Source organism: Musa acuminata, chromosome BXJ1-3 (assembly GCF_036884655.1).
Source record: "Musa acuminata AAA Group cultivar baxijiao chromosome BXJ1-3, Cavendish_Baxijiao_AAA, whole genome shotgun sequence".
NCBI classification, from domain to species: domain Eukaryota; kingdom Viridiplantae; phylum Streptophyta; class Magnoliopsida; order Zingiberales; family Musaceae; genus Musa; species Musa acuminata.
The window spans coordinates 8,790,838-8,806,363 of record NC_088329.1 but is presented as its reverse complement, the minus strand read 5'-3'; the positions used below and the strand labels follow the sequence as shown (position 1 = coordinate 8,806,363).

The following is a 15,526-nucleotide window of genomic DNA, read 5'->3' as shown; positions in this document are numbered from 1 at the left end:
TTGGTTGGCTACAGTTTTGGTTCATCTTGGCCAACTCAAGCATCATTATTGAACCGAGGCTTAGATATTGAACGACCAAATTGCTCATTATTCTTAAACCAGTGAGAAGAATCCTATGTACCAAAAGGGGATACTGAATATAACAGTAGATTTATTGAATGTATTGTGTAAGGAAATTAGCAGAAAAGATATTTTTTTTGGCTTCAAGATCCAGCAACAGACCATTTCATGGTGAACAAATGCATTAAGCATAATTACTTCACAACCAAATTTAACAGTATATGGTATCTGTAATGGATCCAGCAAAATATAATCATTTCTGAACCAATTTTATTTCATTGAAAAGATGCTTTGGGGATCTTAGAGAGTTACTGCTCTTCAGCTTGATCTCTGTTCTTCAGGTATCTGGCACAGAAAAAGAAGAAAAAAGAACAGTATGATTAGTTTTGTCTCAATGGTGCATAATATGCCCTGATGGAATTTATGTGTTCAGTAAAATGTAACATATGCAATGAGCTGTTTCTTATGTCCAGTAAGTAGGTGAGCTGAAGAATAAACACAATGCAGGTGGTTTTGCATCTTAGAACTAGCTCATCCCTCCTCCAGTATGGAATGCAATGCAGGAGTACATTGCAGATCGAAGAGAGAGATGATCCCATGCAGGAAGAGACACTAAGACAGGACAGAGTAGATTGTAGGTCAAGAAATGCATCAGAAAAAAAAAATAGAAATGGAGGATTTAGGAATCAGCATGTTTTGAGATGTATGATTCCTGAGAGCTTACCCTCGAGCATTTACCCAGCGGGATAGCTGGTAAAGCTGAACCACTTCATTGGAAGCATGGCATGCAAGCAGCAGATAGTTGCGTGGCTGCACCATCCATGCAAACCTCATGAGAGCTCCCGAGTACAGACACATGGCTGCACATCCAAATCATCCGTCAGCTTCATCTGAGGTATATGACAGTAGTAGCATCACTAGGATGATACTAACATATTCACACTAACCTGTGGTCATGTTCCCAGAAATGGTTTCAGCAGGTTTTTTCATGTCAGCCATTGCCTGAAGAGCAGCAGCAGCAGTTGTCAAACAGATCAACAGTGGAGGAGAATCATATCCAGTATGTTGGAATGATCACTCATTAGAATTAATTCATCAGGCTAATAATGTCTGCATAATTTAAGCAATATATATTCTTTTACAGCAGAATCTTGATTATTGATTGAACTGCCAATTTCTTGAGAGATTACCATGTGGTTGTTGTCATCTGGGGAAACCTTTAGGACAACAACAGTCAGAACTGTTCCTTTCTCTTTGAGCAAATTGCAGTTTCACATCTGATCTCTTGGAAGATGAGAACAAGAAAGAAATAGCTAAAGGTTGGTGATGATGTATCGAGTTCTTTCTTTTTCTTCTTCTTTCGGCTTATCCAAAATCTCAATAACATAAGAGAATGACGAGAGCAGGAAGAAAGCATATCGGTACTAAGAACAAATTGGAAGAGTGCAGGTGATGGGAGTATACTTACAGCAACGACAAAACCCCCATTGGCGACTGGCCCCCAGAAATGAGTTGTTTTGGGGCCAACAGGGCCGTTCCAGAAAGCTCGTAAGACCGCCATTGCCATGGCCCGGAGCAAGATCACTCCTTTCCACCTGATTTCGATTCACATGAGATGAAAGATGGATCATCAGCAAGGCTTCATTCAAAACCTTCGAACAGGTAGAGAGGACAGCGAGGCTCATACCTCACGGGAGAGAGATCTGTACAAGGGACTCGGTTGCAGCTCCGAGAGTCGAACCCAATTAATTGCTTGCCCCCGCAAGCAAGAAATGCTGCAACCTAAGCTGACCGAGTAAGTACTATAAGGAGATCATCCATCCATCTTTGCTTCTTTGTTTATTATTGCAGGGAAGGAGCATGTGGGAGTGCCTGCAACTGGGGGACTCTGCTCCTGTTAAATCTAAAAGAAGACTATCGGTTGGTCTTGCTGGGTGTTGAGAATATTTCAATTGAGTGTTGTTGATCTTAACATGTTGTTATGCAGTGTGCAATCGCGTCATGCATGACATACATTTATATCTAAAGAATTCATCTTCGAGAATTCTTGAGTTTGACGATTAGTCAGTCACCCCATAAGGAGATAGATTTAGATTGACGATTACTACTAGTAATTTGGCTACAGTATTGGATGATTAGTCCTAAATCATAATGCTGTTTTGTGTTTTATGGAAATATTTCCAGTGTTTCCAATCTTCGAGACTTTTTGTTTTACGAAAAAAAAAAAAAAAAAAAGAAACTGAAAATGTTTTGATTATTTTGCATGTGACGAATGAAAACGCAAAAGCAACGGTTGAGATTTGACCGATTTCAAATGTAGTTGTCATGCATGTCCGTCGAGAGAGACGGAGATGGGATACTCTTTCTTGCGGGTCGACGCCTTCTCCGGCTGCGGGGACGGCTGGATCAACGAGAACGGGGCTTGACCTTCGTCTTACCTCGTGAAAGCGGCGGTTGCCGACGATGACGGCGGGCTCGCCCTCAAGAAGCCCGTCAACCCCACCGCATCTCAGGTCTTGTGCCCTATAGCCGATCGCACTGTTCTTTGCTTCTCTTATTTCGTCCGGTTTTCCTTCTTCTCGAAGTGAAATCCGTATCTGTGTCCCTATTAATTAATCGATTAGGTTTATTGATCCCGTCAAAAATCCAAAAATTCGATTTCACATAATAATTGGTTTCCTTCTTCTTTTTTTTTCCTGTGGATTCTTGACCAGTTCGTCATCACCATTGCTTGTGATGGGGGATGTACTGATGTTACTTGATTTGCATCCTTTATTCAGGAGATGAGACCTAGGTCGATAAAACAAGTGATCATTCAATCTGAGGTACAATTGGAGTTGGTCAGGCAGGAGATCCGGATTTGCTTCCTCGCTGGATCATGTCATCTTCCATTTAAGGTACTCCAAGTTTATCTTGGTTGAACTTTTGATGCCTGGTCTCTGTAAGCTGTAAAACAAAAGAGTCAGATTGATCTGCAAATGGTTCTTTTCTGGGACATTAGCCATTATGGTTGTCATTGCAAATAAATATGAATTCATCACAAACTAATGGCATCGACAAAGTCTTTCTACTCTTTGTCCAATCTCTTTGGTGCATCACCACAAACTTGACCTTTATAGTTGTCTCGACTTGATTGAGATGGTTTAATACCAATTTTGGCATCTTATAGCATCTAAAATTGACACCTCTTAAGGGACAGACTGCTACTATATTAGATAATTGTAATGTCACGATTGCCTACCAATGACCACTGACCAGATGAACTTGCTACCATTGTATGACAATTGTGAGCCCACTAGTAAATACAAGATCCTTTTAATATAATTTTTTCAGTATAGAGATGTGGATCTCTGTGTTTTGCATAGTGACGAAGAGGAGATTTGAGCTTAAGACCTTATGATGAATTGTCAAAGTCTTTATCAGCTAATCTAACTGATACTTTCAAGATGATTATTTCTTCTTTAATATAACTACTCTATGCTCTTTTGCCCATTGTTAGTAAACTAATAGCTCTCACATGCATAGACTAATAGAACATTAGACAATTATTCGAAAATAGAAAAGCTTCAGGTATAGCAATCAAAGAAAGGGTGCTGGGTCTGGCAGTTTGTTATACCTCAAAGGCTACCTTCTTCCAAGAACAGAATTTTGAATCATGTAACCTGTTTATTAGTAAGAAATTCTTCCTCATCTTTCATTTTCTTTTACTTGGGGAGATTTTAGATGGTTGTAAAGTAACAACCAAAAAATAGAACTTCTCATATGCCAAAGCCGAAAATGAGATATATGTGTTGTTTACTGTTTGATGAAATAGTTGCTTTTATTATTTCTAGGTTACAAAAGAGAGATTAAGGAGTCATGGAGCATGCTTATCATTCCCCGATCACCTGGATGGGACCTTACTTGATGTTGCCCAAGTTATGCAATTAAAGCAGGAACTTTTCTCTTGGTCTCTTGAAGTTCCAGCAGGTAATTTCATGTGCCACTGTCTTTCTCTAGTGTCGGGTTGTAAACCTATTGTTCTTAGAAAATTAATATAGATATTGGCTAATACTTTTTTGGTTATGCCTTTCTTTACAAGAATGTTCATGTTTCTCCTGGATATCTTTACCATGGTTTGATACACAACAAAATGATGATGACTCTCAGTTTTTCTCTGGTGGAGATAATACAAACTTAGGCCTGCTTCCTTCTTCCCACTAGCATGCGTGAGTTTTTTTTTTTCACCAAATATAGGATATTTTAATGCTTCATTTTTATTTGAGAATAACACCAAAAATAGGATGTTTTAACATTATCAATATCAGTTTTAAGTTTGGATGAAAAAGATAAGGATTACGTTAGGTCACTGACAATCAACATAAAACTAGTTAGATCTCACTAACATAGATCTTAATCGATTTTAGTATAAAGTCATAATCCAAAAGTGACGTGAGACACTTTCACCATCTGGGTACCTCGAACTGCAAATGGTAGGCTAGAAAGTTGCCCGGAAGTAGCCCATCACATAGATGCCTAGATGTGATGCTAAGTAGACGAGTTCTTTCATTAGTTTGGATCAATGAGAGTAAAAAAATTTGACCGGATAACTAAGTTAACAATTTGGAATATATGAATACTTTTAGGAAAGAGATTATTATGGGTACGATACTATGATTAAAAGAAAATAAATATTATTTACTTATAAGAGACTAAGTAGGTAAGGAAAAAAAATCTAGAGAGATATAGTACTGGATTTAAAATTTGATTTACTAGAAAAGATAAACACAAAAATTATGTAGGAATTGTTATTGATAAGGATGTTAAGAATAATATTGTAGATGTAAAAATATTTAAAGATAGAATTTTTGTTTTAAAATTTATGAAAGGTTAAGATGCTTTGAATGTTATTAGTACTTATACTTCTTAAGTCGGATTGGATGATCAAACCAAAAGAGAATTTTGGAAAAGCTCTGATGATATCACTAAAGGAATAATTATAAGCGAGAAATATATAATTGGAGGATATTTAAATAGTCATGCAGGGGAAACATATTATAAATATAAAGGGGTGCATGGGGGCTTTGGTTATGACGAGAGAAATGAAGATGATTATATGATTTTGAATTTTATGATTTTGTATGATTTTATAATTGTAAATACTCACTTAAAAAGAAGAGATGAACATATAATTATAAAATTTGTCATAACTATAGTCAAATAGTCAAATAGAGTTATTTGTAAGAATTATAAAGTTATACCTGATGAAAGCTTGATGAATCAACGTAGGTTGATGGTATTAGATATTTACTATAAAAAATGAAAAAAAAAAGATAGTAAAAAAAAAATAATACTAGATAGTGAAATTTTAAAGATGATAATTTGTAAATATTTTTAAAAACAAGATGAAAAGTGAGGTAAGTTGAAACTTAGATGAGGATAATATTAATATTATTTGGATTATGATGACTAATAAAATTAGGAACTTAATAAAGGAGATTCTTGATGAACTAAAGATAGAGGTGTAACCTTAAGAGAGAGTTGGTGGTGGTATAAGGAAATTCAAAAAATAATTTTTACTAGAATATCATTGTTTAAAGATTGATAAAATTATAAAATAAAATAAAATTTAAAAGATATAAAGAATCTAAAAAAGAGATTAAAAAAGATTAGTATGGTAATTTATAAAGTTCATGATAATTTTATAATAAATTAGGTATTAATGATTTAAAAAGATATATATTGAATTGTTAAAGCTAGGGAAAGAAAGTGTAAGGATTTAGGTAAAATACTTGTTAATGATAATGAGATTAAGAAAAGATAAAAAATTATTTTTATAAATTATGTAATGAATATTCCATATAGGACTTAAATTTAACGATAAATAATAGTGATAAATTTAATAATCATATATTTATTCATAAAATTAGAGCTAGTAAATAAAAAAATTATTAATGATGATAAAAATAGCTAAAAGTGTTGGGCTTGATGATATCTCCATCGGGGTCCGAAAAAGTTTATGGAACAAGAGAGTAGCTTGGTTAACTCGCTTATTTAACAAAATTATGAGATTCGAAATAATACATGATGAATGTAGAAAAAAAAGTTTAGTGCTAATTTACAAAAATAAGGATGACATATAAAATTATTCAAATTATAAAGGAATTAAAATCATGAGGCATACTGTAAAACTTTGGGAAAGAGTTATTGAAAGTAAAATAAGACTTGAAACAAATATCTTTGAAAATCACTTAGTTTTATGTTTGAAAGATCAAAAGTTATTTATTTATTAAGACAATTAAGAAAAAAGTATAGGGAGAAAAAGAAAGATTTATATATAATCTTTATTGATTTAGAGAAGGCCTATAATAAGGATTTTAGATATTTATTATAGTAAACTTTAGAAAAGAAAGCTATATCTATTAATTATATTCATATTATTAAGGATATATATGATAATGTAGTTACTAGTGTTAAAACTATCGAAAGTGTGTCTAATGAGTTTCCGATTAGCATAGGATTATACCAAGGATATATACTAAGTTCCTATTTTTCATATTGATAATGAATGAATTTATTAGTCACTTACATGATAAACCTACCTTGTGTATGTTATTTATTGATAATATTGTCTTCGTTGATGAGAACCTAAGTAAAATTAATTATAAATTTGAATTATGGGGATATGTCATAGAAACTAAAGGTTTTCGATTAAGTAGAACTATAATTGAATATATAAAATATAATCTTAGTTATTCTAGAAATAGACAAGAGAATATAGTAAAATTGGATAGACATGAAATCTCTCTAAGTAAAAGCTTTAGGTATATTATATTAATTATTCAACAAGAAGATATTATTTATAAAGTAAAAACAAGATGGTTAAAATGACAAAGGACATCAGGAGTCTTGTGTGATCATCAGATATCTTTGAGATTAAAAAGATAAATTTATAACATAATTGTAAGACCAATAATATTTTATGGATTATTGAGATGAATGTATGGAGTTATTAGGAAAGATAAGAAAAGAAATACTTTTATTTATGAACAATTAGGTATCTCTTCGACGGAGGATAAGACGAGAGAAACTCATTTAAGATAGTATGGGCATGTGCTGAGGAGGACTCCGGGTGCGATAGTTAGAAAAGATGAAATAATTAATCTTAGTGGTACGAGAAAAAGGTGAATAAAGATATAAGAAGAATTTAATAGAAAATATATATAAAAATTTAAGAATAATTGAGTGACTAATTATTCTTAAATTTTTATATATATGACCTTTTAACTAAATATATGACCTTTTATATATCTTAATGACGGTAAAAATTCATGTAACCAACTCTAAATAATTGGGACTTATGATTTTATTATTGTTGTTATATTTTCATTTGAGAATAACACCAATATTAACACGAAAGATGGTTTAAACTTGATTACATTAAAAATGAAGGGGGTGAATGATGATTGTGTGCTAACCGGATGTAGGTTTCCTCAAATGACTAATTTACTTGGTGAAGGTACTACACGTTGAGACAAGGTTGGAGATGAGCCTTAAAGTATGGTATGCAATACATCCAGGTAGAATATGATACAGCGGCTTTAGTTGACATTCTAGAAAACCATGTCCATGGTAAATCCTTAATATTATATAGGATATGTATATATTGTTATTTAGCATGTCTGATAGACTCCAAAGGTTTCTCATATATACAGAGAAGAAAATAGGGCTGGGAATTGTTTACAAAGTCTGCTACAATTTGCAAATCTGATTGTGTATATAAAAAAAATAAAGATTGACCTGCTGAATTGTATAACTTTTTTTGTGCTCTGCTGCCAGGAAATGCTCTGCAATTTTTTGAGGACAAGTTTGCATCTTTTGGAAAAGAAAAAGACAGATCACACTGCAATTACAAATCATACGAGGTTCCTTAATTCTCAAAGAGGTAAAATCTAATCATTTGTACTCACTCATGCTGTCTGTCTTCATGATCAACTATAAGGATAAGCCCAACTTTTCAGCAGAAGCTACTTGTTGTAGGATCTGGATCTGTTTTGTTACGAATCAGTTCAAATATTGCTGTTTTGTTCTCATTCACCAAATAGATGTTGGAAAAATCAACTCATTGTCAGATCATTCGAGATGTTTAAGTTAATAATAATATACTTGTCTAGTCCCTGTGTATCATTTTCCACTTATTGTATGATATTATTTGGGGAGCCATAGTTTTTTTTTTTTGACTGACTCCTCATCATTTTCAGTATTATTAGCTAAGTTTAAGAGGACTTTAAATGTCAAATTTCTTATTTATTTGACAATATTTGCACCATATAATTAGTTATCTTCCATTGTTTCCCCTACCTATTTCTCAGGTAAAAAGAAAGTACAGGGAAAACGATAACAAAGATTTCAATCGATGATCTCGCCAATTATTATTATTTTTCTCTATTTATATTCTAATCTCATATCAGAATTTGAAGAAATCACATCGAAAGTTCTTTCGACATCGATATTCATATCGAGAAAGAAAAAAAAAATCTCGAGATTAATTTGAAGAAATCACATCGAAAGTTCTTTCGACATCGATATTCATATCGAGAAAGAAAAAAAAAAAGAAAAATCTCGACTGAAATTTGCCACAGGGATCGGATCGGAACCATCGACGTCGGAGTTTATCACTCGCTCTCCTACGTGTTTGGTGGACGGACTCGAGCTCTGATCTTCGACAAGCCGTCATGGCAAGCACTGCTTGTGTGTTGTCGTAATGGGTTGTCCGAGGTGACGGGTCGTGGGCGTCACCGATGTGGTCGGTTCCACTTTGTCGTCGCAGCAATAGGAATAGCCCGTGGCCTGTCCCCGGTGGGCGACGCAACCTCGCCAACCTTTATCCACCTCTTTGTTCGAGTTCGCATGGCTGCTTCCCGTAACGGGAAGCACCCCGGCCAGCCTCTGCCTGCGCATCCACATCCACTCGTCAGTGGGGAGCAGAATCATCATCGCTTCCATTTCATCCTCTCGGTAACTTCGCCAGGAATTCTGCCGACTCCCGTACTGATGATCTCCGCTGGTGTTCAATCCATTTCAATGCAAGTTCGGAGACGAGGAAGGCATTGTTCGAAGAGTGGCTTTGCAGGAAGAGGAAAGTGATTCCGTGGGAAGAAGAGGCCAAATCGAGCTGGTGGCACCATGATCCATCTTGTCACACCACATGCCACCAATCCAAATGCTGTACTCTCACAAGACGACGTGGCTGAGACGAAGAACGACAAGATTCCATGGGGAACTACCGCATATCTATGCCACAAGTTTCCGTATGGTCTCGACAAAGAAATCCCCCATCTCGAATTCTTGATTCGTGGAGGAAAAGGTTGGGTTGATACTTCTTGGGTAAAGCTTTAAAGGGGCACTATAAGCCACGATTACTGTCTCTCGCACGCGCGCGCGCTCACACACACACACGCAAACAAAAAAGAAGAACATGATAAGGTTGTGTGCTAATCCATAGTTCATTCATTATTTGGAGGAGGCATGATGTATGCTGTCACCACTAGCAAACAAAAGCCAGTTCGGATAAAGCCCGAGTTAATCCTCATCTCTCTACGTTATCCTGCGACTGTGGCTTGCTTCTCTCATATAATTAAGCGAGAGGGACAAGGGAAAGAGATGACGCTCCCATCTACTCATACCTAATCAATGAGTTAACTCATGACATGCACCGAGCATTGGGTGTCCCTCCTCATAAACACCAGCACGCAATCATCAATGCAGAGAGAGAGAGAGAGAGAGAGAGAGAGAGAGTTGAAGGAAGGAAGCTGGTGGAATTGAATGAGTTAGCCTTCCACGGTTTTGAGCATTCACCCGCTTGGGTTCTGCGGTGGTGTGTTGACAGTTGATTCGTCACTTTGCGAAGCTGTCAATTTTTTTTACCGATGGAACTGTCAGACTGATTCAAAGATGCGTTCAGTATTTCAGGTGGCGGGTGTTATTTCTCCCATTAAATGAAGCTGGCTTTGAATGGGTTTCAAATCTTACGGTCTTCTTCTGTCGGGACTCGGAAGGGAAGGATTTAGTTTCATCAGGAAGTGAGAGACTCGAGTGTTATCAGACTTGCTTTTTCGCTGCCTATATAAGAAGCTGCTGAAGTATTTAAGCATGTCTACCATTGCTGTGGACTTCCCTGTGGTGAGTTCTTCTCTCTTCTCCTTCCTTCTCCACAGTTATGAACGCTTCCCAACTCCCTGGGGATGCAGAAGAATGTAGCAGCTGCGAGTCTGGATGGACCAAGTATCTTTCTTCCCCTGCGCATGATGATGACGACAGTGAGGAGGAATCTGTTGTCGGGGATGCTGGTGAAGACACAGGTCACGGGAGCAAGGAGAGTGATGATGACTCCATGGCTTCTGATGCTTCCACTGGTTTGATACAGAGCAAGGATTCAGACGGCATGGTTCACTCCAAGTGTAATGATGCCAATGATGATGATGATGATGATGATGATGATGATGGATTCAGGAACAAGAAGCAGATTCAGTGTTCTTCCCACTCCAACAAGCAATTCTGTAAGGTGGAGGAAGCCAGAAGTGAAAGAGAAGATTTTGCTGCTCTACATAGCAACTCCAAAGCAAGAAAGAAAAAGTTGAAGTGATTGGTTTGCAGGCAGGCAGGTGAGAGGACTGGTGTTTGATAGTCCACGATGAACAGTTTACCTTGCTGTAGGAATAATTTGATGGAAACGGAGGCCGGAATCTGAAACTCATGTGTTGTTTGTTGAACAGTGTTGGTATCAGCATCAACATGTCTGCATGGCATTTGAACTTGCAATGCTGGTCTATATGTTTAGGCTTCTTCTTCTTCTTCTTTTTCTTGAAGGGAATTTATGCTCATCTTCTTCTCCAAGAAGAGTTGAGAGGCTATCATCATGCAGTTGCTGGTAACCCCCCCTTTTCTTTTTCTTCAGTAAAATGAAAATTCACTTAAATTTTCTTTTTTTTCCTTATCATGATTTCTTCCAAGGCAGAAACAAAGCAATTAGCTGGGAAGTAGCATTTAGATGTAACAAACATATAAATTGCACATGGAGTAGTAGCAGGAAGATTAAAAGGGAAAGAAGATCATGAACAAAGTATTAAACAGTTAATTCCAGTGTCATGAGACCAACAGATGTCCGGTGGTTCACCAAGAAAGGGGGGAACACACAGAGAAGTAGAAATGATATGGGGACACGGAATCATGGCTCCGAGTCTTGGGTGTAGATATAATCCGTGTGAGCTTCCATCCCTCGCCCAGCAGTGCATCTCTCCGTGTCCACGCCTTTGCATTCTTCCTTCTCCGTGCCTTCTCCCTGGGCAGCCAAGCGGTGGAAGATTAAGAGAGAGAAGAATAAACTTGTACTTGTGCAACACATCCTACACTGTGATGTCAACAACATCATGCAGAGTAGCTCCACTCGAATGTGATTCTAGGTCTGAATTTGATCTTTTTGTATAAGAAAATTCCTAAAAAGAAGAGAGAGCCAATCTCTAAAATAGCTGCTGAGGGAAGCAACTTACATGAGTGGCAGTGGCAGAAGCGTTTCCTGGCATGTCAGGCACCCACGATAGCTTCCTTGAATCACTCTCAAACAGCAGCGGAAGAAGTAAACAGATTAGGATCACCATTCTTGCCATCGCTCTCTTCTTTCTCCTTCATAAGATGCGACACCAACCTGAATCAAATAGCAGGATTTGGGAACCCCAGTCCCTGGCAAGCAAGAATATGATAAAAAAGGGTGAGAGAGTTTTGGATAGAAGAGGAGAAGAGTCTTGAGTGAGTGAGAGAAGTAAATGGCATTGAAGAGAAGCTTGCCTTGGGCTGCATAATATCTGTGCAAGGTCAACAAGGCACAAGCCTCCCTGCCTTGGGAAATGGCACACAGTAGAGTCCTCCATGATAGGCCAAGTACCGAACCCTGGAGCGGTGTCGTTGCGAGCCCCTTCTCAGTGGGAATTAATTGCAATCTACCATGGCGGTGGTGAGGTGACATGAACCGAGATGTGTGACCTTCTTCATTTATTCCTGCAGTCTTATCTCTCTCAGCTCCCCCATCTTACCGATGCTTATAAATTGGTGTCATGTGGCTTGATTGCCTTGCTTATGACATTAACAATGGGAAAAACTTAGATGTTAGGGCTACAATGTCGTTGGACTTCACGACTTTGAACACCCTTATACATGCAAGTAGGTTTGACTTGCCAGCCTCTCGTTTTTGTTTTATTGCTATGTTGGCGACCGTGGAAGCAAGGGAGCATCTCCACGAGACAACGGATGCCACGTGGAATTCCATTTGTCACGGTGCAGGGAACATACGCTGTCTCAGACTTGAAACTCTTCACTTCATTAGGAAGGCCTTTGAATCTGATATATCCTGTGTGGAATATGGACATGAGGGTCAATGAAGAACTACGCTTCATGTGTTTGCTATAAATTGAAATCATGGAGCACACCTTCGTAAGAATCTGCTGCTAAAGTAGGAGAGGAGTTGCATTATGCTGAATGATCCGTGAAGCAGCAGCAGCAGCAGCAGCCCAGCTTAGAGTCAGTTTGGAGATCTCATGGCTATGGATGCCAAGCACAGAATTGGTGTAGTACATTATGCAACATATAGCTAATTATTGCCATAAAAGGATTATGTCATTTTCTTTGATTGATCCAAGTAAACTGTAAGAAAATATGAACAATTATGCAGTGATTATATAAAATTATTCCACACCATCCTTACTTTTTGCTTATTGGAACTTCATTGATATATAAAAAAAAATACCTTGGCAATATCATGTTCTATATTTTTACTTCATATAAAACTATCAAAATGTTAATGAACAAAGTATACTTAACACCTCGATTGATCTCACAATGAAAATAGGATATGATGGATATATTCTTATCAACTTCAGTTGAAGTATTTTAGCTAATGGTTTGGATTCAACGAAATTGATAGACTAATTAATCCATCATGATCCAGTCATGTGCAAGTTTATGATGACCCTACAACTTTCAGTTTCCTCTTCATTTCTTTCTAAGTATGGATTTCTTTTCAATACAAAGGTGATGTGAAAAAATCTTTTCCTATGAACGTTCAGGGAATCCTCTTCCACAACTCTATTCCAATACTACCACTAACCCTTGGCAACTGTCACTATCTCAAAGAGGCATGTCTCTTCTTTTGTTTTCCACATTCTCCTCTACTTGTCCTAAAACAGTCCTCTCTCTTCTTCCCTTTTGCTTTCTTTTTTTCTGCCTTCTATCAATTCTTTCAGCTACACATTATATTTATCTATGTTTTTTACCCCTACTTTTTGTTTGCCAGTGATCATGTGACAATCTTTGCTGGTTGTGTGAAATGTTTGATGACTTTCGCTTAACATGTTGCCAATGTCAAGTTACTACTTCCAATTTAGGGGTTTTTCCATAACCTATTGGCGACTCGTGTGTAGCTAAGAAAATGTTCACAAGTTGTCGATGATCGAGCATCGATTAGACAATTGCAAAACTAAGAAGAAGTCAAGACAAGCAGCTCTCAAAGAATGCATTTTGAAAGTACAGAATGTTGGCTAAAAGGAGATCCAAGAAAGATTACATGTTTTGTCAAATTTGGGTCAAGTGGAAAGCTTATTTGAATGACTTAGACAAAGCAAATGAAGCTCGAAACATAGAAAGCATGTAGCTACTGTTATTAGTGATTCACATTCAAGTATCTAAATTAGGATGCTCACATTGTTTTTGGTGGATTAATGATCAATCTAGTTCCTCTTTCGTTATGTTTCCCACTGTTTTATCGTGCGACTAGAAAGAAAATAGTAACTTATTTTATCACAATTCAGGGATTTATTTCTAGATGGGACAGACGAAGATCACAAATTAACCAGCCCTTGTGTTCATGTGCAATATAGAGCTTGATAACCTTGACAACAATGATAATGTTGAGCATAATAACTTTCTTTCTTTTAAATAAATCAGAGAGACATGGTATCCTACATTTTAAGAGATCAGATCAGAGTGATATATCTCCCACAATTTCTACTGACTCGTTTACTCCAAACCAGGATCGACCCAGTAAAAAAGGCCACACAGTCTATTACATCCTATTTCAGCTAATGCATTCTAAAAAATCATACTACAGATCCCCAAAAGTTAAAAGTCTCATTCTGTAATAGATGCTGATATGCTGATGAATTTAGAAGACAAGTGATCTGATTCATTTTCAACTAACAATCTTCTTTTGACGAAAATAGTATTTTTCAGTTCTGTTTCTGACTACATCTTTTGCAAATGCAGTCATACAAATTCTTTTGCTCACAATCATTTCTAGAGATTAGGCGAATCAAAACAAACTAAATAATAATCGGAACCCTAAACATCAAATTGACAAAGAACGAATAGCTACGATTAATCATGACATAATTATTGAAAAAGGAGGTGTCAAAATAAGTTACCTCTCGGTCAGATTGGAGTCTTCAAATGGATTCGAATCATTCGAGTAACCAGAGACTGCATTTGCTTTGAGCTTCTTTGCGACCTTCACAGCCTAAAACGAAGAGTCCTTTACAGAATTGAGAAACCTCTGAAACCCTTAACGCGTCCCAGAAAAACAATTAAGACAGGAGAGAGAAAGACGACCTTCTTTTGGGCTTTCTTGGCCATGTACTCGAAGATCTCCTCCTCCGTTCTTTCGCCGACGCCGGTTCTCCGATCCAGAATCCGAATAATCACTGCTATCATCGTGGGAACTCCGGCGGCTACTGCTCCGGCGTGGGCTCAGCCGTCTGGAAGAGCTTTGCCGCCTCCTTCGATAGGAACCCGATGCCGTTTCCGATCAGTCGTCGTCGTCCGATGAGGGCGATCCCCTTCGCCGACTCTCACGCTTCCCCCGCATGTGGAAAATACCTACTTAATATATATAACAGGCCGAATCCGGATCCCGCAATGGTTTCACTTTGAGATCTGTGTATTCACTTGATTGATGCCTTTGAGATCACATCAGGACACAGGGACCGTCTGATTTTTTTCCTTTTGTCCTGTAATGGAGCAACGTGACCGAAAGGTTTTGGCGCCATAAATGGGCGGTCAAGATTCGTTAACTTAGATGAATGGACGGTCGATTAATATGTTGCACATAATTATTATGCGAACAACAAAATAGAAACGCCATCGCCTATAAAAGCCCTCGATTTGAAGTCCCCCATTAGAGAACAACCTTCTCCCTTTCCTCGTCTGTCTCGGACCTTCGTGCTCCCGACGAGCGATCCTTGTCGTCGCTGAAGGAGCGGCGTTCGGAGGGGACTAGGATTCCGGTCGTCAAGCCTTAGCTCAAGATCTCGCGATCGGAGTTCATTCCCTTCGGCTTAGGCCCCCATCTACTCTGTCGTAAGCATGTTCTTGAGAAGCGAAAGCGTCTTGATTTAGTTCTCTTTGCATTGTTCTTGAGAAAGTTTTGCTTTGATTTGATGGG

General features: G+C 37.5%; 2 protein-coding genes and 2 long non-coding RNA genes across 10 annotated transcripts in view; 2 read left to right on the top strand and 2 right to left on the bottom strand.

Moving 5' to 3' along the window:
- Nucleotides 1–8,212, top strand: part of LOC108952282 (methyl-CpG-binding domain-containing protein 9-like) — a 33,738-nt gene extending 25,526 nt beyond the window's left edge. For 2 of the 5 annotated variants that reach the window (XM_065123447.1, XM_065123442.1), the window contains 6 exons: nt 568–1,379; nt 1,510–1,855; nt 2,381–2,573; nt 2,841–2,957; nt 3,894–4,029; nt 7,879–8,212. The gene's annotated coding sequence lies outside the window, so the exon portion shown is untranslated. Of the gene's footprint in view, nt 1–567; nt 1,380–1,509; nt 1,856–2,380; nt 2,574–2,840; nt 2,958–3,893; nt 4,030–4,141; nt 4,269–7,878 lie in introns of all 5 variants that reach the window. The other 3 variants (XM_065123444.1, XM_065123443.1, XM_065123446.1) reach the window with 3 other exon arrangements.
- On the bottom strand, nt 135–1,965 carry LOC103977967 (mitochondrial pyruvate carrier 1). The gene is made up of 5 exons (XM_009393652.3): nt 1,748–1,965; nt 1,529–1,655; nt 1,008–1,062; nt 785–920; nt 135–405 (listed from the first exon to the last, which is right to left on the bottom strand). Exons 2-5 carry the CDS (start codon nt 1,625–1,627, stop codon nt 369–371), a joined length of 327 nt encoding a protein of 108 aa, XP_009391927.2. The 5' UTR covers nt 1,628–1,655; nt 1,748–1,965; the 3' UTR covers nt 135–368.
- A 1,479-nt stretch (nt 8,213–9,691) lies between the features above and the next one.
- Nucleotides 9,692–10,973, top strand: LOC103977966 (uncharacterized). The gene is made up of 2 exons (XR_010490653.1): nt 9,692–9,916; nt 10,004–10,973. It is a non-coding gene; the product is annotated as an uncharacterized LOC103977966 (long non-coding RNA).
- Nucleotides 10,974–11,153: 180 nt separating this feature from the next.
- Nucleotides 11,154–14,925, bottom strand: LOC108952283 (uncharacterized). Of its 3 annotated transcripts, none has more exons than XR_010490636.1 (5): nt 14,695–14,925; nt 12,522–14,602; nt 11,884–12,442; nt 11,589–11,778; nt 11,154–11,380 (listed from the first exon to the last, which is right to left on the bottom strand). It is a non-coding gene; the product is annotated as an uncharacterized LOC108952283 (long non-coding RNA). The 3 variants fall into 3 exon arrangements; XR_010490642.1 differs by having other exon boundaries at nt 11,884–12,682; nt 14,511–14,602; XR_010490630.1 differs by having other exon boundaries at nt 11,884–14,602.
- Between the last annotated feature and the right edge of the window lie 601 nt (nt 14,926–15,526).